Below are 26657 nucleotides of genomic sequence, written 5' to 3' on the forward strand. Positions count from 1 at the left end.
AGTTTGGGAATAGGGATGGTACAATGGTGTGTACTGTTGCAAATATTGCACCACATTTGGAGCATTCTATTTTAGTTACTGCCACTTTATCAACCGAATGAGAGTCAGGCTGTGTCAAATTAAAACGCTATTTTTGTCCTTGCCATTGGACGAATTCCATGGACTGCTGTGTTGTCTGAGAGTGTATGATAAACACATTTGTCCTCTTAGAGCCTAGTGAGGTGACCGATATGTTCATGAGATGGTTACTAACCCCATAAACCAGCTCGCCCACCATCCCGTTCCACATCTTGGACTCAGCGTCTCTGGCTCCGTACTTGCCATCGCTTACGACCTCTAGTTTATAGGTGTAGCCCACATGCTTGGCGATCTCGGCGGCCAGCTCCACACAATAGCCCTCATACTTATCGTTCCCCACCAGCTGCTCGTGGTTCTTCTTTAGCATCACGTATGGAGATTCCTTGGAAACATGAAGGACAACATTGCTGCATGGTTCATTTAAACATTTTCATCACATATTGCATGCATTCACCACGCACTTATTATAAAGCTTCCCTTGTCTACCTTTCTTTGGGATAATGTACACGGTACGGTATACTATATCACCTTCTATGCAAACATTGGGCAGTGGTATAGTGCAATTTTTTTGGTCATAAGTTTGTACTGACAGTTTGTACTGACAGATGCAGCCTATTGAATATCATTGTAGAATAGGCCTATGCATAAAATGCATCCTCCAATTGCAACATCTGCCTATGACCACAGAAAGCATTAAGAAAATATAAAAATGTTAATATCTTCAAACAAAAAAAATTCAAAATAGGACATTATCACTGTCAATCATGAATGATTATTCTTCACGTTTTACCAGTGAAATATCCAAACTGCATGCCAATCAATTGATCTCAATCAGTTTCATGGGAATATGCATTTAGATCTTCTTGAATTACTGTTTCATGAGCAAATTAAAGCAAATGGTGGTAACAAACTATTAGCCTTTCTTGTAGGCTTATTTTGTTTAAATCAGAGCATTTATCCTGCCCAGTGGCGCGTGCAGTTGATATTTTTTTGGTCTATTCAGCTTCAGATAAGAAATGACTGAGGTGTTTATGGTGTAACATATTATAGGCCTACTATGCTACAGTATATGCTATTATACTGAACCAAAATATAAACGCAACATGCAACAATCTGCCAATTAGGGCCTACTGGGGTCTGTTGGTCACAGACACCTTAAAAAAAGGTAGGGGTGTGGGTCAGGAAACCAGTCTATCTGGTGTGACCAAAATTTGCCTCATGCAGCGTGACACATCTCCTTCGCATACAGTTGATCAGGCTGTTGATTGTGGCCTGTGGAATGTTGTTCCACTCCTCTTCAATGGCTGTGCGAAGTTGCTGGATATTGACGCGAACTGGAACACACTGTCGATCCAGAGCATCCCAAACAAGCTTAAATGGGTGACATGTCTTAGAGAAAATGTAGGCCATGTAAGAACTGGGATATTTTCAGCTTCCAGAAATTGTGTACAGATCCTTGTGACATGGGGCTGTGCATTATCATGCTGAAACATGAGATGATGGCGGTGGATGAATGGCATGACATCGATAAAATGCAATTGTGTTTGTGGTCCGTAGCTTATGCCTGCCCATTCCATAACCCCACCGCCACCATGGGGCACTCTGTTCACAACAGCAAACCGCTTGCCCACACGACGCCAGACACGTGGTCTGCGGTTGTGAGGCCTGTTGGACGAACTGCCAAATTCTCTAAAACGACATTGGAGGCAGCTTATGCTAGAGAAATGAACATTAAATTCTCTGACAACAGCTCTGGTGGACATTCCTGCAGTCAGCATGCCAATTGCACTCCCTGTCAAAACTTGAGACATCTGTGGCATTGTGTTGTGTGACAAAACTGCACATTTGAGATTGGCCTTTTATTGTATCAATCACAAGGTGCACCTATGTAATGATCATGCTATTTAATCAGCTTCTTGATATGCCACACCTGTCAGTTGGATGGATTATCTTGGCAATGGAGAAATGCTCACAAACAGGGATGGTAACAAATTTGTGCACAACATTTGAGAGAAAAACGTTTTTTTGAGTATGGAAAATGTCTGAATCATGGGACCAAGACTTTACATTTTGTTCAGTGTATCTTTGGTTCTGTTATGTAAAACACTAATGAATCATTATGTGATCTTGCGAGACATTGATTTAGCTTTGGTGTACCTTTACTAATCGAGCATCATTGTGAGAAGTGATAAGCTTCTATTTGTAATATTATTATAAGTATTAAGTGATGAGTAGAACTAATAGGCAGCAAATCTTGATGAGGGTTAATTTAAGTGATTTGAACATGCTTTGAATCATGGTGGTGAAAGAACAGCACCGTAACCAAGTGCTCGCATATTGTTCTGGGTTCCACTGCACAGGAGGGGTCCCGTGGAGCTTTATGAACGTCAAGGCAGACACACTGTAAATTTGGATCCTTGATCTCGTCGGTGTGATGATGAGGTTCGTGCGGTGGATCACTTTGTCTGAATACGCAACAGAGGTGGTACTTTTCTGTAAGCTAAGCTCTCGGACAGTAAGGCGAGTTCAAGTGCGTCATACGTTGGCCCCAAGTCCATAACAAACTGTTTTGAGGACAGCCGTTTTAGAAACCCCTGGTAGAGTATTCTGTCTATCTTGCTATGTTGGATTTGGCCCGCTCAAAGTGGTCAAGCGTCCGACCGACGGGCCTCCGCACACACACGACTACAGTTATTCATAATTCGCGCCACTGCCAGAGAGAGAGAAGACAGGGAGGAAACCACCATATACCTACCTATAGGCTCCTATAGCCTACATATTTATGTAGTTACTTGTTCTATCGTTTTCATGGAATTTTTGTGGTAATTAAATCAGAATAAAATGTACTGAAATATTTTTACCAGCCGTGCTATGGCAGCACTACATCCCTGACCATGGAGCTTCACACCAATGTATGTACATTTCTTTGTGTAGCCTACACGAAGGGGCCTTCAAATGGCATTATTCATGGCCACCCTCTCGCACCTTCTCCTTGGTGTGGGTTGACTCAGATCTGATGGGCGAGTAGCACTCCTGCTATTTCTGTCTGGCCAGGCCGGGGTGACTGTAAAGGGGCTGTGTGGAGCTCTGCCCTCCAGATAAAGCAGAAGAGAGCTGCTGTGAAAACAGCCCTCGTGGCAAGGCTACAGGTGGACACAGCATAGCGTACAATCTGGAAATAGACCATAGTGTGGTCGAGATGGTGGTTTCAAAAGGACAGAATGAAGAATTTAGATTAAGGCCAGAAGCATTTTGAAACAGGTATGGGCTCTCCCTCCCTGATCCCTTCCTACCTCATGTAGATGACTTGACCCACTGGTATTGATAGACCATTTCAACAGGGATTGCTTAGATGGATGAATGTGCTGTACGAAATAGAAACCCTGAAATTAGGATATGAAAAGTTTAAATAAATACACTCCAATTTATCGGGGATAGTTGCCAATCATTTCTATCCCTTTGTGAATCTAACCAAAAAAAATCCCTATTTTTCAGTATAGCCTTTCCACCTGGCCATCATTCTCATGCCAGTTCTACTGGCAGTGTTATTCGGCACAGCCGACGGGACTGATCAGAGGTGACCTGAACCTCTCTGATGTGTTGATATGGCAGAGCTACAATGGAGAAGCTGAATGCAGTCACCATGCAGAAAGGGAAAGAGCATAATCAGCAGGCTTGCCAACTCTGACTGCTCGGACTTCATAGCCAGGCAGGAGAGTCGCTTCTGGGACAGCCCTCAAAGACACACTAATACCACGGATTCTGCTGCCAGGGCATTGTCATATGACAACATGAGAGAATTTGTGTATCTGTTCTTTTGCTGCGGCTACCTTCTGTTTACAAAGCTGTGCAGATATCACTATGCCAAAAAAATACAGACAGTTCTCAGGACTTTGTACCATTATACTGCACTGCCATACTGCTACATGGGGTGATACAACTGTTCTATGTTTCCATACCAAACTGTTCTATGTTTCCATACCAAACACAGCTTTAAACAACTGTCGTCTTTTGGTCCGTGGAACATTATCATCACACAAACGTTGAGCCTTTCAGTTAAGCTCGTGAGACTCACAAGGATAGTGGTCACAACGTATGTCCTGTTTTGCAGTCCGAAGAATTCTTCAACCACCGGCGTGTATACCGCTGTGTTGACGTAGTTCTCATTCTCATTCCAGTAGCCCACCTGCAGTCAGAAGGGGTACAGTAAATCAACACACATAGCAGAGGAAATACTACACTTCTATTTATAGTGTCATAAATATGAATATACTGTAGTGGTAGTGTGGGGATAAGCACATCCCTTAACTCATATGGTTAATCCCCTCGCTAGTCCTTAAGCCATACTCCGCGATAACCAACACCTCCTACTGTACTTCTTGGCCAGCCTGTCCTACTCTCAGGTTGTAAGACTGTCTTGGTGATAACATTAAAGAGAAATATACAGTCATCTTAATGCCCAAACACCCTGCATACTAAATGATAAGAGGAATTTGCTCCACCTATGCACGATCACTAAGTTCTATAGCTGACGTGCCTCTGGTTGAATTAATGTATTTACTCTGATAAAATGTACATTTTGTCATGTGAAATATAAATGGGTATATTATAAACTCAAAGAACTAGGGTAACTCATTTTCTGATTCAATGTAAAGAAATGATTTGCATATGAATAAAATAATATGAAAATAAAACCACTACGCTATGAAAGCAAATACAGTATGTCACATTCTGACATGACGTGAACATTGGAGACACTCATTATAGACAATGCCAATTTGTTCATTTTACTGTTATGTTTTGCTCGGCTCCAGCTGTTCTTGGTGCTGGGCATATTGTTAGTAAATGACCAGTCCATTTTTAATTGAAACATTAACATTTAAATCAATCATTAAATCAAACATTTAAATCAAATCGGATGGATTCATCCTACTGTGTCTACTGTGTCTAGGTCAAATATCACACAGTATACTGTCTAACTGTACACAACAGATGTCCCCTGAGGATGAGAAAGAGGTTGATTGATAATTCTAGAGATTATAGACAAGTCCCGATTCACCTTCAGTGGTCCACTTGGGCTCAGCTCCATTATGCTGACCGTGAAGTTGGTCCGATGGCCTTTCTCGTTGAACTGGACATGTCCAGTCAATCCCTCAATCCGAACCTGTGGGACAAATCAGATATAGACCAGGATTGGTATGAAGAACTGCTAACTCTCGGAGATATGTGCAACCTGGAATCTGAATAACGCTCAAGGCTTTTTAACAGTACACAAAGAAATCAACATCTGCTACATTTTCACACAATACTGTATACATCAGCATAGCTACAAGCAAAAATAGCATGACATCATTTTTCTTATCTCAAGAACACAAGATTACTATCTCAGGATTATAATATTACCAGCTGGTTGGGTTGACATTGCATGATGTCTAACATAATATAAGTCTCCAGGTCACAAGATAACTATCTAAGAATTACATATCGCTCATAGGCTTGCAATTGCTGCTTCTTAAAATGTTGGTGGGCCTGAAACTGAGGGTTTTAACGCAATAGTACTTAATTAAGCTGGTATTGTATTTTATTGCATTGCATTTTATTGTATTGTACAGTATTTCTCATAGTCATACATGATTCATTACCTGTGCGGCTAGTATTGAGTTTGAATCGAAGTCATTGTCATCCAGCTGTGGCTGTGGAGTGAGTGATGCTAACTGCCTACCTGCTGTAGGGCTCTCTGGATGTCGATACCCTGGCCCCAGGGAGCTGGTGGGTTAGCCAGACACTCGCCAGCATTACCTCGCCGGGAAATGTCAATACGCTGCTTCCGAAGGTTCTGAAATGCAGTTGCCATGACGCTCACTCCGTCGTATGTGAGGGCTCCTGTGTACTGAGAGGGCAAATCCAAGGAGGCAACATTAGAGGCTAACATACGTTTATTGTAACCTTGAACACTTTAATAGAAAGATCTCTGAACAATGAGACAATTCAGTCACACCTTCAGTCTTCCCTTGGGTAGTTTGAGGTCTTTGCTGTCAAAGTCCACCCACTCCTCTATGGCTTTGCTGACATTTTCGTCTGAGTAGTTCATTAGTTGGAACCCGGTGATATTGGCACCACTCTTCTGGAACTCAGTGAAGTTCATGTCCAAAAAGCCCTAGGAAAGAAGGAATTCACTTCTTTCAAAACAGAAGCAAACTTGAGCTAAGTAAACAAAACAGAGCCAAAAATGTCCCAGCCGTAATGATGGTGCAGATAATTGTATGACAGTCTCTTTTCAGAGTGCTGGTATTGAAAGTTTTGATTTCTCAGAGCTGCTATTCAGCTGTTCAACCCCACTTGAGAAGCCAGAGATTAAAAGTCCAAGCAATCATTACAAATCTATGAAGCGCAAGACAAAAAAACACTTTTCTACAGTTGGACAAGCAATCTCCGCAGCTGTCTTTTCAACTTCATCTGCCCTCTTTTGCTATATTGATTTACAAATATGACTACCTATATTCATGCGAAGATAGAATAACACATTTGTTTCAAGTCACACACGGGACGGCACTCTCACAGTCTTTGAGCATGCGGGTAAGTGTGCATACTAAAACATACATCAAGAAAATTGCCTGAGGACTTCAAATTGGAACTTCAAATTGAATTGTTCCTAGTGCTTTCTTTGATTGACGTAGGGATATGGTGGGCAACCATGTGGCAGAGACTCCCCTCGCCGTATTTGCATGTAATTACCTGCATCTCCTGAGTCTAAGAGCATCAAACTACATTAAAGCTCCCATCTGGAGTCATACTGCAGCTTGCCTCGGAAACAGGCTTCAGCAAACATTATTTGAACGCTTTCTTTGAATGATAAAAAGTCCCATAATACATATTTCATTCTTACCCTGAGGCTATAATTAATCAGAAGAGCACTGGAAGTATAGGGAATCTTCACAGGGTTGATAACTAAGATCAAGTCTTGTTACATAGGCCATGCTTAATCAATAAAGAGAGGGAGTGTGAATGTGTTTGTGAGTTTATGTTTGTGTGTTTGTGTGTGTGTGCCCCCCTCCAGAAAATAGCTCCCATGGTAATGAACCGCAGGGATCCTATTCACACAGAGTGTTGCATCTTGCTGCCTTTATGATCATCATTATTTTAGAGTTGACAGCTCCCCCGTTTACTGGACCCAATTATAAACGAAGAAATCTTACTTGTACAATTGCCGTTTTGGGGTGTTTCTTTTTCCTATAGCACAAGCCAATTATGAATTTAACAATCCTGCCTGTGAAGTCACTGTTTTTTCTTCTTCTCTGTTTCACAGTCCAATTATGAGGTCTACCACAAATGTTTCCAGATCTCTGAGTTGAGCCCTCTGGAGTGCCCTTTTAAACCATGCTCTTGACATGAAACCTCAAGCCAAATGTACAGCATCCTCTCCTAAAGAAGTACTCCGTATAACACACCTAAAAGTTAACCCAACATACCACTAGAGCAAGATGCTGGCTTGTTGCCTCAAGGGCGACAGTTAACTTCAGATCTCTGTATGAAGCTATGCTAACGTGAGAGGCAACCATAACTTACTAGACACTACAGTTCTATTTCTATGGAAACGTCTATGCTACAGTACACCTGGATACAGTAAGTGTAAATGCAGAAGCATTCTAACAGAGTCCCTTCTGCCTAATATTTATTGTATCTACTATAAGCTCATAAGGTCCCTGCTGAATTTGATTTACCATCACAGTGCTTATCATTTTAGCCTACGAACAATAATAAAGTAATGGTGGCCAATGAACATAAACATCAAGCAATGAATTGATTCCATTAATAATGGAGGAATAACTTCTGTTTAGTTATGCAAAGAAAACCACACACACACACACACACCAATACCAAATATATAAGCACAAGTATAGTGTAAACATGCACGCCCTTACTCTTACACACGCACACACACACTTACACACGCACGCACACACATTTTCCTACACATGAAAAGCTCAGAGCCCTGCAATGCCTTGCAGGAGGATCATTCCCTTGCTCAGCGGGTAATCAGCCATCTGTCTACATTGTGTTCTGCATAGACAAGCAGAAGAGCTACAGTCAGTCAGATACAGAGAAGATGAAGAGACGCCAATACATGGAACGACGCCACCATCGATTAATCTAAACACTCCGTTTCTATCAATTCTGCATAAAATTTAGCTACAGTTGTGCATCAAAGTTTTTGATCCTTCAGTGGGGATGGAGTTATTATTTTACTTCTCACTGTGGCATCTGTAGTGTTGTGAACAAAACTAATTCATACACCTTTCACAGTAGTGTTTCCTTACTGGGAGTTTCAGCAATATCTACGATGACATTTGAAATAGATTGAAAAGAAATAATGAAATTGTATTATGCAATGGAGCTTGCATATTGCATTAAAGCTTCCATCGTTTCAGAGAGGGCCAGACTTACCAGGTTTGCCAATATGTAGTGATACTTTTTCAGGTTTGTCTTCTGAGCAGCGATCTGGAAAGCATAATGGAAAGGAAAATTATGTCATTTGGATCAAGCATTTTGCATCACGTCTAATGAAGATGAGGCTATTTCATTACAGATGTGGATTGAAGCGTCCCATTAATCGTGGTCATCCCAAAATAGGAGCTAATTGGTCCCATATTTGAGGAATTAATTGCTCATCACCCATCTCTGCCTGGATGTCTGAGTAAAATATCAGGGCTCAGTAGAAAATGGGCAGCTGGAACAACTCACCGTGGAGGGCTGGGAAGGATCTGGCATATGTCACTGTGGGAAGCCCAATTAGATCTTTAATGAATACATGTGCACAATCTGCATCAAAATCACTAGTACACCTGTGATTGACAGGCCCGGGACAGCCGTCAGGGTTAATTGAGCCTGACCACTGATTTCCAAATGCTCATCTGAAACCTACATGTTTGTGAACATACTAGTTTCACTAGCTCTCTGCTATTCAGACACCGTGGCTGTGTTTACACAGGCAGCCCATCTCGTATCTTTTTCTACTAATTGGTATTTTCCAATAATTAGCAAAAGATCAGAATCAGGTGACCTGTTGGTAAAGTGGACACAGAGGAACATGTATGAGTACAGGGCCTGTTCTGCTCAATATCTTCATGTTGATGTCATCAAATTCTAACATCAGCATACAGCTTCTGTCCATTGGAAAAAGACAGTACTGAAGAGATCTTACATATTCAAAATAGCTCAAAGGAACTGTTCTCTCTCTCAAACAAGATACACTACATTTATAAAAAGATATTTGATGGTTTTGAAAGATTTTTTTAATTTTTTTAAATATACTCACTGTGGGGATGACATTTCCAGTACAGTAAATAACTGTTACCAGGGAACTGTTGTTGTTCCCGGAGAACTGACTGATGTTAAGATCTAAATCATACATATCTTTCTCTTCACTACAGACCTCTCTCCACTATCCCCTGTCCAAAGACTGGCAAAGTATTGCACATAGACACGATCAACATTACAATGTATTCACACTGAACCCTTTTTAACCCCTTACACTCAGGGGAATTGGACTATATGGATGGGGCTGAAATGAAGTGTTTCGTACAGAAGAAATATGGAAATGCATAACCATGGTTGCAATTTTAAAAACAGAAATGTTAAGATTATGGGAACATTAGACTAAACGTGAGGACACAAAAGTTCACTTGACACAAGATGGAATACAAACATTACTTGATTTTATGTGCATTTGATATTTACTGTACTTTCTGCTGCATGTGTTGATATCTAAATCTGAAAATACACTCAGTAACAATATTCTTGGAAAATTTGGGGTAGGAACTGTCCAAAGTGTGCACAGTTCCTAAGTAATTTCAATGCACTTTTGTGACTCAAAGAGTCTTCAACTAAAAGGTGCTTTTTGAGCTCTCCTAGCTGTGTCGTTGAGGAACTATAACAAACACACTTAGTTTTGTTTGCAACACAGCCCTGCATCCCCGCCTTTACACAATTACTGTTGTTTACACAATCCAAAAACGTCCCATTATAAATCGGAATCTGGGTCAGGGGGAATCATTTGGAAGCGTGTTCTATTGCTAACATGACTAGTTAAATTATAAAATACAATCTTAGTGTTAGGCTTTCACAAGGCAGTTCAGAGAAGCGGGTTGTCATTATTGTGCGCATAGAATGAGTAATTCATGCATTCAGATGTGCGGTCCATCTCAAAATGTCTTACAAATACGAACATAGGCATTCTGTTCAGGACAACCCAGGGTTTAACACCATGGCATCTTGTAACTGTACATCAAACAGTGATCATGAACATTGACACTGTATAACACTTGAGTTTTATGGAAATTGGAAGTGCACTTTGACTCACTGATGTTTGGCTTGTTTGTGACATTAAAGCGTAATTTATAATCCTTAACGTCTCATCTTTCAAAAAACACAGAGTCCTCGTAATTTACAGCATTTCCCTTACTCAGACAACAAAAAAATGGCAAAAGTTGCCCAATTACCAGGAGGGATGGGAGCAACTTCTTGTTGCGCGCACGGTGTTCAAGTTCTGAACAGTTGTAAAGCAAAACCCATATACAGAGTTGTGACATACATTTCCTGAGCTCTAACGTCACGTATAACATGTTACTGCGTTCCAATTTAGGCACTCAGTGTCCAAATCTGCCATTTTCAACCAGTATAAAGGTACAAGTGTAAAGGGCTATCTGAACCGTTGTCAATACCTTGAGTTGGAAAACTTAATGTAACGATGACGCCGTGAGTCGAGAAGCACGGGCAGGTAAAACGTTTAATGAAACAAGAACAGTAACAGAAGCGAGGTAACATGGACACAGGTGCAATACAAACTGAGGAATGAACAAAAGGAATGGACCTATAAAGGAGAGGTAATGAGGTCCAGGCGTGAGTCATAACGATGAGTGCCAGGTGCGCGTAATGATTCCCAGGACCAGTGGCTAGTATTCCGGTAACGCACGCCGGAGGGGAGGAGCAGACATGACAGTACCGACCAGGAGGATTTATTTTATTTATTTTTTATTTTACCGTTATTTTACAAGGTAAGTTGACTGAGAACACGTTCTCATTTGCAGCAACGACCTGGGGAATAGTTACAGGGGAGAGGAGGGGGATGAATGAGCCAATTGTAAACTGGGGATTATTAGGTGACCATGATGGTTTGAGGGCCAGATTGGGAATTTAGCCAGGACACCGGGGTTAACACCCCTACTCTTACGATAAGTGCCATGGGATCTTTAATGACCTCAGAGAGTCAGGACACCCGTTTAACGTCCCATCCGAAAGACGGCACCCTACACAGGGCAGTGTCCCCAATCACTGCCCTGGGGCATTGGGATATTTTTTAGACCAGAGGAAAGAGTGCCTCCTACTGGCCCTCCAACACCACTTCCAGCAGCATCTGGTCTCCCATCCAGGGACTGACCAGGACCAACCCTGCTTAGCTTCAGAAGCAAGCCAGCAGTGGTATGCAGGGTGGTATGCTGGATGACCCCGGGGACGAGGAGCGGGTCAATTCGGGCGGTGAAGGTGGAAATCACGGATGATGTTGGGATTCAGAATGTCCTCCACCGGAACCCAACACCGCTCCTCGGGGTCATACCCCTCCCAGTCCATCAGATAGTGGAGCCGACCCCCACGACACCGGGAGTCCAGCAGAGATCTGAAAGCATACGCCGGACTGCCCTCGATGTCCAGGGGGGGTGGTGGGGTGTCGTGGGGGACAGCAGCCACTAGGGGACCAGGGACCACCGGCCTGAGAAGGGAGACATGAAACGAGGGTGAGATACGGTAGTGACTGGGCAGCTATAACCTATACGTCATCTCGTTGACCCTCCTTGAAAGGCCTTGAAAGGCCCCACAAACCAGGGACTCAGTTTCTTGCAGGGCAGGTGGAGGTTCCTGGCAGAGAGCCAGACGCGATCCCCAGGGTGGAACACAGGAGTCTCACTGCGGTGGTGGTCTGCCTGTTCTTTTTTACGATGGACGGTGCGCTGGAGTCTCAGGTGAGCGTCGCTCCACACTTCTGCATGCCGGAACCAATCAACCGCAGGAGCCTCGGTCTGGCCCGGAGTCCATGAAAGCCAGGGTCGGCTGAAAACCCAGAACATACCGGAAAGGAGTCAACCCAGTGGAGGAGTGTTGCAGTGAATTCTAGGCATACCCTGCCCATGGAAGGAATTGAACCCACTGCCGGTCCAGAAAGTGACTCCTTAGGAACCTCCCCAGCTCCTGGTTCATCCTCTCCACCTGCCTGAGGCCAATACCCAGAAGTGAGGCTGACCGTGACCACGAGCTTCTCCATGAAGGCCCTCCATACTCATGATGGGAATTGGAGGCCACGGTCGGAGACGATGTCCTCCGGAAGACCATAATGCCAGAAGACCTGCTGGAAGAGTGCCTCAGCAACCTGGAGAGCAGTGGGGCGACCTGACTTCAAAAATCTATCCACCGCCACTAGAATGGTGGTGAAACCGTCAGAGGGGAAATTGGTTACAAAGTCAATGGATAGATGAGACCAGGTTTGCTGAGGCACGGGAAGCAGTAGGAACTTCCCTGCTGGAGCATTCCAGGGAGACTTGATTTGGGCACATACGGAACAGGAGTTGAATTAACAAGTGACATCCTGTGCCAAGGTGGGCCACCAGTACTTCTCAGTGATGGAGTGGATGGTGCGAGAAATACCTGGATGCCCAGCGACGACAGCGGGGTGTGCCCAGGTCAGCAGCCGATCCCTTATCCTTGTAGGAATGTAGGTGTTCCCGGGAGGACAGTTCAGGGGTGTGGGCTCCCTCTCCAGAGCCTGGCGGCTCTCCACATTTATGTCCAAGACCACAGGAGCTACTACTCGGGAGGATAGGATTATAGGCTCATTCAGGACAAGGCCCTCTCCTGAATCGTAGAGGTGGGACAAGGAATCGGCCTTGGTGTTCTTTGAGCCTGGGCGACAGATTAGTGTGAAGATAAACATGGTGAAGAAAAGGGCCCACCTGGCTTGGTGTGGATTCAGCCTCCTCGCTGTCCGTATGTACTCCAGGTTCCGATGGTCGGTGAGAATGATGAATGGTTCTGTCATTGAGACAAAACTGTCATTGAGACAAAACTGCCCCGCGCCTACCTCGGAAGCGTCCACCTCCACCACAAAGGATATAGTGGGAGCTGGATTTTTCAGCACTGGGGTGGAGGTGAAATGTTCCTTGAGAAGACAAAAGGCCTCATCGGCTGCTGGACCCCACACCAACCTACGGGGGCCTCCCTTAAGGAGAGAGCTGAAATTCCTGATGATCGACGGTAGAAGTTAGCAAAACCCTAAAACCGTTGTAACCCTTTAAGTGTGGTTGGGACTGGCCATGACCAGACTGCATCTACTTTCTTGTCATCCATCTTCACTCCCTGCTGGCTGATTTGGTAACCCAAGAAAGAGACCGCCCTCTGATGGAATTCACACTTCTCAGCTTTGACGAACAGTTGATGGGCTAGGAGGCGTTCCAGGACTGCTCGAACATGTGTGATGTGATCCTCCAGATTAACCGAGAAGATGAAGGTATACGTCAATGTATACGATCACCTGGCGTCTGAGCATGTCCCTGAACACCTCGTTGACGAATGCCTGGAACACTGACGTAGCATTGGCTAAGCCAAAGGGCATCACCAAGTACTCGTAGTGAACAGACATTGTGCTGAATGCAGTCTTCCAGTCATCCTCCTACCGGATGCGGATGAGATTGTAGGCACTCCGCAGGTCCAATTTGATGAAGAAGCGGGCCCCGCCGAGCTGCTCGATGGCAGACGGCACCAATACTTCATCGAGTCCTCTGTAACAAGTGCAAGGGTGTAATCCTCCACCCTTCTTGGCCACGAAGAAGAACCCAGCTGACGCAGGAGAAGTAGACGTGCGGATGAACCACTGTTGGAGCGCCTCCTGAATGTAATCCTCCATTGCCTGGTTCTCAGCCACAGACAGAGGGTAGATGCATCTGCACGGAGGTGTTGCATCAGCAAGCAGGTTGATGGCACAGTCCCAGGGGCGATGAGGGAGACAGGTGGCCCGGGTCTTGGAGAATACCTCCCTCAGATCCTGGTATACCTCCGGGATGTTGGGCTGAAAGGCAACCAAAGGGCTCTCAACCAACATGGAACCACTGGGAACAGGGAAACAGGTCCTCTGACATTCAGGTGTCCAGTCTGTGATTTTCATCCTCGACCATGAAATGGTTGGGTTATGGCGTTGAAGCCAAGGGAGGCCGAGGATGATCATGTGAACTGGTGAAGAAGGGGATATTATCCTGATGATTGGACTCCACAGTGAGGGTAAGCGGTTGAGTGATGTGTGTAATGGTTCCGGATCCTAATGGCCGACAATCTGGGCCTTGCACTGGAAAAGGAGAGGAGAGCGGGTATGAAGTAATATTGAGAGAGGCGGCAAGGGTCTGATCCATAAAATTGCCTGCGGCACCGGAATCCACTAAAACTATTGACACAGGACACGAGGGACAGTTTATTGTGTTATTGGCTTGTTTATTGTTTACTCCATGTGTAACTCTGTGTTGTCTGTGTCACACTATTTTGCTTTATCTTTGCCAGGTTGCAGTTGTAAATGAGAACTTGTTCTCAACTAGCCTACCTGGTTAAATAAAGGTGAAATAAAATATATTTAAAAAGTCAACCAACGAGATGAACACCAAAAAGAGCCTAGCAGAAAGTGATGAAGATGGAATATTCACTCCTGGCCCAGGGAATGGCAGCTCACGTGCCCGTCCCGCTGTTCTACTAGATCCAGGATTCGGACGTGCCGGACACCGCTGGAGTCTGTGCCCTCCTTGACCACAGTACATACAGAGCCCCAGTTGTATCCGTCTGCAGCGATCCGCCGCGGGGAGGTGTGTGACCCCTTCCTCCATGGGTCAAGGCTCTGATTCCGAGTGTTCCCTCAAGGAGGGAGAGAAGCGATGAGTCCCGACACTCCCGGAAAAGGTTATGAGCGCGTCCAGGGTAAGGTTGTCGTCTCGGCAGGCCAATTCTGTCTGGACCTCGTCGCGCAGACCTCTTCTAAATAGCGTGCGAAGCGCTGGAAGGTGAGCGCGTACTCAGCAGCCGCCTGATCTCCCTGCCGTGATTGAAGTAGATGCTCACCTCCCTCTCTAGCCTCCGGGAGATGATCAAAGATCCATTTAAACAGAGCCATGAACCCCTCATGAATTTAGCTCCTCTCCTCGACCGAGCCCATTCCAATGCCCGACCTGTCAGCAGAGAAATAACCATGGCAACCTTACACCTCTCGGGGGTAGGGGTTTCCATCTGGTGTGTAAAATAAAGTGTGCACTGAAGTAAGAAGCCACGGCATTTGGATTGGGTACCGTCATATTTCTCTGGGAGGGATAAATGGGCATCGCTGACCTGAGCAGTTTGCTGAATGTTTTTTTTTTTTTTAAACGTGAAACTAGACAGTGTGACAGAAGCAAGGTAACATGAACACAGGTGCAATACCAACTGAGGAATGAATAAAAGGGACCTATAAAGGGGAGGTAATGAGGTCCAGGTGTGAGTCATAATGATGAGTGCCAGGTGCGCATAATGATGAGTGCCAGGTGTGCGCAAGGATGATTCCCAGGTTAGTATTCCGGCGCCGGCGCACGCCGGAGGGGAGGAGCAGGAGTAGACGTGACACTTAAGTAAGAGGAGAAAGGGATATTTTGTCACTCTAGCTGAGTGGTCCTCTTGTTGGAGTGAACCCATCCCGTCATTGAAGTAATGTGTCTAGTTTACATCTATCTCCCTTTTCATTACTGGACAGTCTGTCAATCCAATGTTATTTACCAGGTTGAGGATCATGTTGAGTCTCTCCAGCTCACAGTCCAGGATGATGTTGTACTCCTTCTTCTTCTCTAGGTCCTGAACCACCTTCAAGAAGGCCGTCTGATCCATACCACTGTCCAGGTTCACTGATGTCACCTGCCATGTCTTCTCTGCTGCTGTGTCCAGAATCTTCTGGAGTACTGTCAGGCCTAAATGACAAGGCAAACACCAAAGGTAAATACTAATTAGTCTGGGCATATTTGAGTAAGTAAACCAAACTTAGGTCTATATGTAATTTATTTTCATCCTTTGTAGCCACTTAAATTGCATTTACACCTGCTTACTTGACTTCACCTACTGTATGGAGCAAGTCACAACAACGTTGTGACCTACAAAACCTATTGAATTGACAGAGTTGATTTTCTCTAATCAGCTTCTATAGTAGAGTGCCTTCATAAAGTATTCACACCCTTTGACTTACAGCCTGAATTTAAAAAGTATTACATTAAGATTTTGTGTAACTGGCCTACACACAATACCCCATAATGTCAAAGAGGAAATATATTTTTCAAAAATGTATTAAAAATGAAAAGCAGAGTCAATAAGTATTAAACCCATTTGTTATGGCAAGCCTAAATAAGTTCAGGAGTAAAAATGTGCTTAACAAGTCATATAATAAGTTGCATAGGCTCACTCTGTGGACAATAATAGTATTGAACATGATTTTTGAATGACTACCTCATCTCTGTACCTCACACATACAATCATCTGTAATGTCCTTCAGTCGAGCAGTGAATTTCAAACACAGATTCAACCACAAAGACCAGGGAGGTCTTCCAATGCCTCTCAAAGAAGGGCACCTATTGGTAGATGGGTAAAAAAAAGACAATGAATATACCTTTGAGCATATTAATTACACTTTGGATGGTGTCTCAATATACCCAGTCACTACAAAGATGCAGGCGTCCTTCCTAACTCAGTTGCCGCAGAGGAAGGAAACTGCTTAGGGATTTCAATGGTGACTTTAAAACAATTACAGAGTTTAATAGCTGTGATAGGAGAAAACTGAGAATGGAACAACATTGTAGTTGCTCCACAATACTAACCTAAATGACAGAGTGAAAAGAAGGAAGCCTGCACAGAACCCAAATATTCCAAAACATGCATCCTATTTGCAAAAAGGCACTAAAGTAAAACTGCAAAAAATGTGTCAAATAAATGTACTTTATGTCCTGATTACAACTCATTATGTTTTGGGCAAATCCAACACATCACTGAGGACCGCTCTCCATATTTTCAAGCATGGTGGTGGATGCATCATGTTATGGGTATGCTTGTCATCGGCAATGACAAGGGAGTTTTTTTGGGGACAAAAAGTGAGGGCCGCCACCAACCCAGAAGATTGGGTGATCTCGCTCTTCGGGGCCAACTTGAGTAAAGTCTTTAATCAGGTCAATACCCACAAGGCCGCGGGGCCCGATGGTATTTCAGGGTGCATTCTCAGAGCATTCGCAGAACAGCTAACCGGTATATTCAAGGTCATTTTCAACCTCTCCTTGTCCCAGTCTGTAATCCCCACATGTTTTAAGATGACCACCATCATTCCTGTTCCCAAGAACTTAAAGGCTTCATGCCACAATGAGTACCGGCTTTAGCACTCATATCTGTAATCATGAAGTGCTTTGGCGAGGCTGGTTATGAGACACATCAACTAGATCCACTCCAATTTGCATACCGTCCCAACGGAGCCATAGACAACGCAATCTAAATTGCACCCCACACTGTCCTCACCCAACCTAGATAAGAAGAATACCTATGTGAAAAATGCTGTTCATTGTTTACAGCTCACCGTTCAACACCATTGTCCCCTCCAAGCTCGTCACCAAGCTGATGGAGTGAGACTGAACACCTCCCTCTGCAAACTGGATCCTGGACTTCCTGACGGGCCGACCTCAGGTGGAGAGGGTAGGCAACATCGCTTCGCTAAGCTGACCCTCAACACAGGGACCCCACAGGGGTGTATGCTCAGTCCCATCCTGTACACCATCACAAGTTCGCTGACGACACGACTTGGTAGGCCTAATCACTGGCGACAATGAGAGCCTACAGGGAGGTGGTCAGTGACCTGGCAGTGTGGGGCTGGAAGAACTACAGGAAATTTGGGCATGAGCACGCCCTCATCCACATTATTGGTGCTGCAGAGAAGCGTGTCAAGAGCTTCAAGTTCCTTATGTCGAAATCACTAAGAACTTAAAATGGTCCACACACATACGCGCGGTCGTGAAGAAGGCGCGTTGAAAAGGTTTGGCATGGGCCGTCAAATCCTAAAAAATATATACAGTTGCACCATTGAGAGCATCTTAGTTGGCTGCATCACTGCTTGGTTTGAAAATAGCACCGCCCTCAATTGCATGGCGCTACAGAAGGTGGTGCGGACAGCCCATTACGTCACTGGCGCCGAGCTTCCTGCCAACCAGAACCTCTATATCAGGCAGTGTGAAAGGAATGCCAGGAAAATGGTTAACAACTTCAACCACCCAAGCCATAGACTGTTCTCTCTGCTTACGCACGGCAAGCAGTACCAGTGCATCAAGTCTGACATCAACAGGCTCCTGAACAGGATATGATCCCCATACCATACCATCCCCGTACCCATACCATATGACTAGCTAACAGCTGAGTTGACATTTTGTATTTTAATTCTTATTTTTTTCACTGTCTATTCACAGGGCCCTACACACTAATCACATTGATACTGCAACACACATACAAACACTCACTCCATCATTTGCTCTCACACACATAACATGCACATGCATGTATAGTGACTCTACACACTCCCATTCAATCATCATATACGCTGCTGCTACTGTTTATCATATATCTTGATGCCTAGACACCTTAGCCAAATACATTTAAACTCAGTTTTTCACAATTCCTGACATTTAATCCTAGTAAAAATGTAATGTCTTAGGTCAGTTAGGATCACCACTTTATGTTAAGAATGTGAAATGTCAGAATAATAGTAGAGAATGATTTATTTCAGCTTTTATTTCTTTCATCACATTCCCAGTAGGTCAGACGTTTGCATACACTCAATTAGTATTCGGTAGCATTGCCTTTAAATTGTTTAACTTGGGTCAAACGTTACAGGAAGCCTTCCACAAGCCCATTCCTTGTGGAATTTTGGCCCATTCCTCCTGACAGAGCTGGTGTAACTGAGTCAGGTTTGTAGGCCTCCTTACTCGCACACGATTTTTCAGTTCTGCCCACAAATTTTCTATGGGATTGAGGTCAGGGTTTTGTGATGACCACTCCAATACCTTGACTTGTTGTCCTTAAGCCATTTTGTCACAACGTTGGAAGTATGCTTGGGGTCATTGTCCATTTGGAAGACCAATTTGCGACAAAGCTTTAACTTCCTGACTGATGTCTTGAGATGTTGCTTCAATATATCCACGTAATTGTCCTACCTCATGATGCCATCTATTTTGTGAAGTGCACCAGTTCCTCCTGCAGCCAAGCACCCCCACAACATGATGCTGCCACCCCTGTGCGTCACGGTTGGGATGGTGTTCTTCGGCTTGCAAGCTTCCCCCTTTTTCCTCCAAACATAATGATGGTCATTATGGCCAAACAGTTCTATTTTTGTTTCATCAGACCAGAGGGTATTTCTCGAAATGTACAATCTTTGTCCCATGTGCAGTTGCAAACGGTAGTCTGGCTTTTTTAATGGCGGTTTTGGAGCAGTGGCTTCTTCCTTGCTGAGCGGCCTTTCAGGTCATGTCAATATAGGACTTGTTTTACTGTGGATATAGATACTTTGCACCTGTTTCCTCCAGCATCTTCACAAGGTCCTTTGCTGCTGTTCTGGGATTGATTTGCACAACAGTACGTTCATGTCTAGGAGACAGAACGCGTCTCCTTCCTGAGCGGTATGAAGGCTGCGTGGTTCCATGGTGTTTATACTTGCGTACTATTGTTTGTACAGATGAACGTGGTACCTGATGTCAAGCAAACAGGCACTGAATTTGAAAGTAGGCCTTGAAATACATCCACAGGTACATCTCCAATTAACTCAAATGATGTCAAATAGCCTATCAGAAGCTTCTAAAGCCATGACATAATTTTCTGGAATTTTCCAAGCTGTTTAAAGGCACAGTCAACTTAGTGTTTGTAAACTTTTGACCCACTGGAATTGTGATACAGTGAATTATAAGTGAAATAATCTCTGTAAACAATTGTTGGAAAAATTACTTGTATCATGCACAAAGTAGATGTCCTAACCGACTTGCCAAAACTATAGTTTGTTCACAAGAAATTTGTGGAGTTGATGAAAAACGAGTTTTAATGTCTCCAACCTAAGTGTATGTAAACTTCCGACTTCAACTGTATACTACCACCGTTCGAAAGTTTGGGGTCACTTAGAAATGTCCTTGTTTTTTAAAGAAATGCACAATAAAATAACATCAAGTTCATCAAATATACAGTGTAGAAATTGTTCATGTTGTAAATGACTTGTAGCTGGAAACTGCTTTAAAAATATATATATTGGAATATCTACATAGGCGTACAGTCTAAAGTAGGCCAGATTAATTGCTTCTTTAATCAGTACAACTGTTTTCAGCTGTGCTAACATAATTACAAAAGTGTTTTATAATGATCAATCAGCCTTTTAAAATAATACATTTGGGTTAGCTAACACAACGTGCCATTGGAACACAGGAGTGGTGGTTGCTGATTAATGGGCCTCTGTATGGCTATGTACATATTCCATTAAAAGTCAGACGTTTCCAGCTACAATAGTCATGTACAACATTAACAGTGAAGACAATGTATTTCTGATTCATTTGATGTATTTTAATGGGCAATTTTTTTGTTGCTTTTCTTTCAAGAACAAGGACATTTCTAAGTGACCCCAAACTTTTGAACGGTAGAATGTATGTATGTGTGTATGTATGCATGTCGATCCAGTATCCCTTCACATTGTAAATATGGTACTGGTACTGACCCTGTATGTAGTATGCTTGCTTGCTTTATCATGTTCTTATTCTTATTTCTTCTGTGTTTTGGTTTTAACTTGTTATTTTTAGTTTTACATTGTTATTGTTACTGCATTGTTGGGTTTAGAGCTTGCAAGAAAGGCATTTCTCTGTACATGTGCATGTGACATTAAAACTTGAAACTAGAGCTAAGTACAGGCAAAATCTTACAGGAAAACCTGGTTCAGTCTGCTTTCCAACAGACACTGGGAGCCAAATTCACCTTTCAGCAGGACAATAACCCATAACACAAGGCCAAATGTACACTGCAGCTGATTACCAAGATGTAATTGAATGTTCCTGAGTGGCCTAGTTACAGTTTTGACTTGAATCGGCTTGAAAATCTATGGCAAGACTTGGCTGTTGCGCAATGATCAACAATCAACATGACAGAGCTTGAAGAATTTTGTACAATCCCGGTGTGCAAAGCTCTTACAGACTTACCCGGAAAGACTTGCAGCTGTAATCACTGCCAAATGTGTTTCTAACATGTTTAATTTTCAATACATTTACAAAATAAAAAAATAAAAAACATGTTGTTTTCACTTTATGGGGTATTGTGTGTGTGTGTGTGTGTGTGTGTGTGTGTGTGTGTGTAGATTGGTGAGAAAAAACAAACAATTTAATCCATTTGGAATTCAGGCCGTAACAAAATGTGTAAGTCAAGGGGTGTAAATACTTTCTGAAGGCACTATACAGACTACGTGTACTCTTGCCTTTAAAGCCACCTTGGTAAATAAACAAGTATTATGAATTCATAATGCTATTTGATCATGAGTGGTTTGTTTAGCACAGTGCCACTGCATTGAGAGAACAGAGGATATCACCGAGCTAAACAGCAGACTGCGTGCGAGGCAGAGCTGCCCAGGTTGTTTTCACACCAGTCACCTGGAATCACTGTCACCACACCTAAAATTGACAGCCAAGCTGAGGCACCATGGAGCTGTCTGCATGCCTATTTATTATCCTCAGCCAAATTAAATGTGCTGCTTCGTATCTGCTTTCCCAAAGGCCCAAAGTTTAAAAACGGACACATTTAGCATTTCAAATGACCCCCCCCTCCCCCCGTTCAATACTGGAAATGGAAAGGCTGAGTATTTTGCAATGAGGAAGACAAGGAGGAAGTATGTTTGAAGACAGTTAATCTGAAGACGTTATGCAGTTGGGGGTGATCGTAGTAAAAAGAGCCTATGAAGTGGAGGGAACTACTTCAGTGGCCCCCCTCTCCCCTTCCTTCCCCCATTCAAGTCTCTTCTCTCCTTGAGGAACACGACTTGGAACTTAGATGGGTGACGTGCGACTGCAGCTGAACGATTTGAATTAATGCCATTCCTTCCCTGTATCAATGCCTTTCCTTCCCTGTATCAATAACACCGGCTCATCAATATTCCCCCCATATAAATTCCCTCCGATTTAAGTTCACCCGTATGTTTAATGATGTGGTGGAGGAAGTGAGGCTTGGGTTTTCTTTCTAGTGTGCCCTTCTGTTTATGTAAATCCGTTTTGAAGCAGAAGTATTAGCATGAAAATAAGGAACTTCTGTTCTGAGACATTGTTTCTGACATATCATACACTCCCCTACACATTTAATGTATTTGGACAGTGAAGCTAAAATGTTTAATTTGGATCTATATTCTGGCATTTGTCTTGATAAAATGTGTCATATGAGGAGACAGTGCAGAATGTCACCTTTTATTTGAGGTTATTTTCATACGTATTTTTTACCACTCGTTTTTCAACCACTCCACAAATATCTTGTTAACAAACTATAGATTTGGCTAGTCGGTTAGGACATCTACTTTGTGCATGATACAAGTAATTTTTCCAACAATTGTTTACAGAGATTATTTCACTTATAATTCACTGTATCACAATTCCAGTGGGTCAGAAATTTACAAACACTAAGTTGACTGTGCCTTTAAACAGCTTGGAAAATTCCAGAAAAAGATGTCATGGCTTTAGAAGCTTCAGAGAGGCTAATTGACATCATTTGATTCAATTGGAGGTGTACCTGTGGATGTACTTCAAGGCCTACCTTCAAACTCAGTGCCTGTTTGCTTGACATCATGGGAAAATCAAAAGAAATCATTCAAGACCTCAGAAAAAAATAGTAGACCTCCACAAGTCTGGTTCATCCTTGGAAGCAATTTCCAAATTCCTGAAGGTACCGCGTTCATCTGTACAAACAATAATACGCAAGTATAAACACCATGGGACCACGCAGCCGTCATACCGCTCAGGAAGGAGACGTGTTCTGTCTCCTAGAGATGAACGTACTGTGGTGCGAAATGTGCAAATCAATCCCAGAACAACAGCAAAGGACCCGTCAGAATGCTATCGATGGTGCAACTGTAGAACCTTTTTTGAGGATCTGAGGACGCATGCCAAATCTTCTCCTGAGGGCGAATAGGTTTGTTGTGCCCTTTTCACGACTGTCTTGGAGTGCTTGGACCATGTTACTTTGTTGGTGATGTGGACGCCAAGGAACTTGAAGCTCTCAACTTGATCCACTACAGCCCCATCGAAGAGAATTGGGAGCGTGCTCGGTCCTCTTTTTCCTGTTGTCCACAAACATCTCCTTTGTCTTGATCACGTTGAGGGAGAAGTTGTTGTCCTTGCAGCACACGGTCAGGTCTCTGACCTCCTCCCTATAGGCTGTCTCGTCGGTGATCAGGCCTACCACTGTTGTCATCAAACTTAATGGTGTTGGAGTCATGCCTGGCCGAGTGAACAGTGAATACAGGAGGGGACTGAGCACTCACCCCTGAGGGGATCCCGTGTTGAGGATCAGCATGGTGGATATGTTGTTACCTACCCTTACCACCTGGGGGTGGTCTGTCAGGAAGTCCAGGATCTAGTTTCAGAGGAAGGTGTTTAGTCCCAGGGTTATTAGCTTAGTGATGAGCTTTGAGGGCACTATGGTGTTGAACACTGAGCTGTAGACAATGAATAGCATTCTCACATAGGTGTTCCTTTTGTACAGCTGAGAAAGGGCAGTGTGGAGTGCAATAGAGATTGCATCATCTGTGGATTTGTTGGGGCGATATGCAAATTGGAGTGGGTTTAGAGTTTCTGGGATAATGGTGTTGACGTGAGCCATGACCAGCCTTTCAAAGCACTTCATTATTATGGGTCAGTAGTCATTTTGGCAGGTTAACTTTGTGTTTTTGGGCACAGGGACTATGGTGGTCTGCTTGAAACATGCTGGTATTACACTCAGACAGGGAGAGGTTGAAAATGTCAGTGAAGACACTTGCCAGTTGGTCGGTGAATGCTCGGAGTACACGTCCTGGTAATCTGTCTGGTCCTGAGGCCTTGTGAATGTTGACCTGTTTAAAGTTCTTACTCACATCGGCTGCAGAGAGCATGATCACACAGTCATCCGGAACAGCTGATGCTCTCATGCATGTTTCAGTGTTACTTGCCTTGAAGCGAGCATAGTAATTTAGCTCGTCTGGTAGGCTCGTGTCACTGGGCAGCTCTCAGCTGTGCTTCCCTTTGTAGTCTAATAGTTTGCAAGCCCTGCCACACCCGACAAGCGTCGGTGCCGGTGTAGTACGATTTGATCTTAGACCTGTATTGATGCTTTGCCTGTTTGATGGTGCGTCAGAGGGCATAGTGGGATTTCTTATAAGCTTCTGGATTAGAGTCCAGCTCCGTGAAAGTGGCAGCTCTACCCTGTAGCTCAGTGCGGATGTTGCCTGTAATCCATGGCTTCTGGTTGGGGTATGTACGTACAGTCACTGTGGGGACGACGTACTCGATGCACTTATTGATAAAGCCAGTGACTGTAGTGTACTCAATGCCATCGGAAGAATCCCGGAACATATTCCAGTCTGTGCTAGCAAAACAGTCCTGGAGTTTAGCATCTGCTTCATCTGACCACTTTTTTATAGGCCGAGTCACTGGTGATTCATGCTTTAATTTTTGCTTGTAAGCAGAAATCAGGAGGATAGAATTATGGTCGGGGGATCTGGGCCTGGTTGGGTGTCTGTAGTATATCCCTCACATCCGACTCCCTGAAGAACTCCTCATCCAATTTGAGGTGAGTAATCCCAGTTCTGAAGTCCAGAAGCTCTTTTCGGAGATAAGAGACGGTAGCTGCAACATAATGTACAGAACAAGTTACGAACAACGCGGGGGAAAAAATAGCATGGTTGGTTAAGAGCCGATAAGAAGGCAGCTCTCCCCTCTGGCGCCATCTTGATAGCCTACGCTGCTATCATGCCAAACAAGGAGGACAGCATCAAACGTACGCAGGTGAAATATATTTTAAACCAACAACAAAAAATGTCTACAGGAAGCTGTTAAAACTGGAGGAAAATAGCTTCACAAGCTTTATCCAAATACTGGCAGACTCAATAAACAAAAGAATGGCCGATCTGACCAGAGAGGTCCAGGACCTGAAAAAACTGTCTGCATTTCTCTTAAGGAGAGCTTGATGAGTTGAAAAGGGACTGCAGCAACATGAGAACTGTGAGTCCTCGAGAAAAGACATCAACGCTGTCTAGGAATCGATGTCGATGGATTCCCAGAGTCTCCACATGATACCTGGATGGAGTACGAGGAGAAAGTGAGAAAAATCATTGATAAACTGGAGATGGATGACCATCGGGTTCTTAGTCACCTCCCTGACCAAGGCCCTTCTCCCCCGATTGCTCAGTTTGGCCGGGCGGCCAGCTCTCGGAAGAGTCTTGGTGATTCCAAAATTCTTCCATTTAAGAAAGATGGAGGCCACTGTGTTCTTGGGGAACTTCATAGCTGCAGAAATGTTTTGTTACCCTTCCCAAGATATGTGCTTCGACACAATCCTGTCTCGGCGCTCAATGGACAATTCCTTCAAACTCATGGCTTGGTTTTTGCTCTGACATGCACTGTCAAGTGTGGGATCTTATATAGACAGGTGTGTGCCTTTCCAAATCATGTCCAATCAATTGAATTTACCACAGGTGGACTCCAATCAAGTTGTAGAAACATCTCAAGGATGATCAATGGAAACAGGATGCACCTGAGCTCAATTTCGAGTTTAATAGCAAAGGGTCTGAATACTTATGTGAATAAGGTATTTCTGTTTTTTATTTGTCCCATCGCTGCAACTCTCGTACGGACTCGGGAGAGGGTAAGGTCAAGAGCCATACGTCCACCAAAATATGACACTGCCAAGCCGCACTGTTTCTTGACACACTGCTCGCTTAACCCGGAAGCCAGCCGCACCAATATGTCAGAGGAAACACCGTACAACTGGCGACCGAAGTCATTGTGCATGCTCCCACCCCGCATGTTTTTTAATACTTTTGCAAAAATGTGAGAAGAAAAAAAGTTTTCACTTTGTCGCTATGGGGTATTGTGTGTACATTTTAGAATAAGGCTGTAACGTAACAAAATGTGGAAAAAAGGGAAGGGGTCTGAATACTACGAATTCACTGTATAAGCTGGAAGTAGAAGCCTAAGTATTGTTGTCCATTAGTTTACTTCAATTAGGGGATGGTGGTAGGTTAGAGGAAAAACAATAAAGAAGGAAAATATATTTAAAAATCGATATATTTATTGAGGATTGGAAGTCATGCAGACAATTGAAAAAAAGTCAGCTAAATTCTCACTTCAAAGAGGCCCCCATTCTACCTTTACCTCAGGGCCAGAGTGACTATCTTCAAATCACATTTTTGATCAAAACAGACAGCCTCCTACAAAATACCACTGCTAGGCAATCTTGTTAAGGCAACAATTAAT

At 43.7% G+C, this 26657-nt stretch overlaps 1 protein-coding gene across 5 annotated transcripts in view; it reads right to left on the minus strand.

Annotated features, from left to right (window-relative positions):
- The window catches only part of LOC129821989 (glutamate receptor 1-like), an 82656-nt gene that overhangs the window by 23068 nt on the left and 32931 nt on the right, over positions 1–26657 (minus strand). For all 5 annotated transcript variants that reach the window (XM_055879807.1, XM_055879798.1, XM_055879835.1 and 2 more), the window contains exons 4-10: positions 15907–16094; positions 8524–8577; positions 6077–6235; positions 5801–5968; positions 5138–5242; positions 4154–4264; positions 254–460 (exon numbers count right to left, since the gene is read on the minus strand). In XM_055879807.1, coding sequence (XP_055735782.1) covers positions 254–460; positions 4154–4264; positions 5138–5242; positions 5801–5968; positions 6077–6235; positions 8524–8577; positions 15907–16094 — 992 coding nt within the window. The remainder of the gene's footprint in view (positions 1–253; positions 461–4153; positions 4265–5137; positions 5243–5800; positions 5969–6076; positions 6236–8523; positions 8578–15906; positions 16095–26657) is intronic.

Source organism: Salvelinus fontinalis, chromosome 2 (genome assembly GCF_029448725.1).
Source record: "Salvelinus fontinalis isolate EN_2023a chromosome 2, ASM2944872v1, whole genome shotgun sequence".
NCBI classification, from domain to species: domain Eukaryota; kingdom Metazoa; phylum Chordata; class Actinopteri; order Salmoniformes; family Salmonidae; genus Salvelinus; species Salvelinus fontinalis.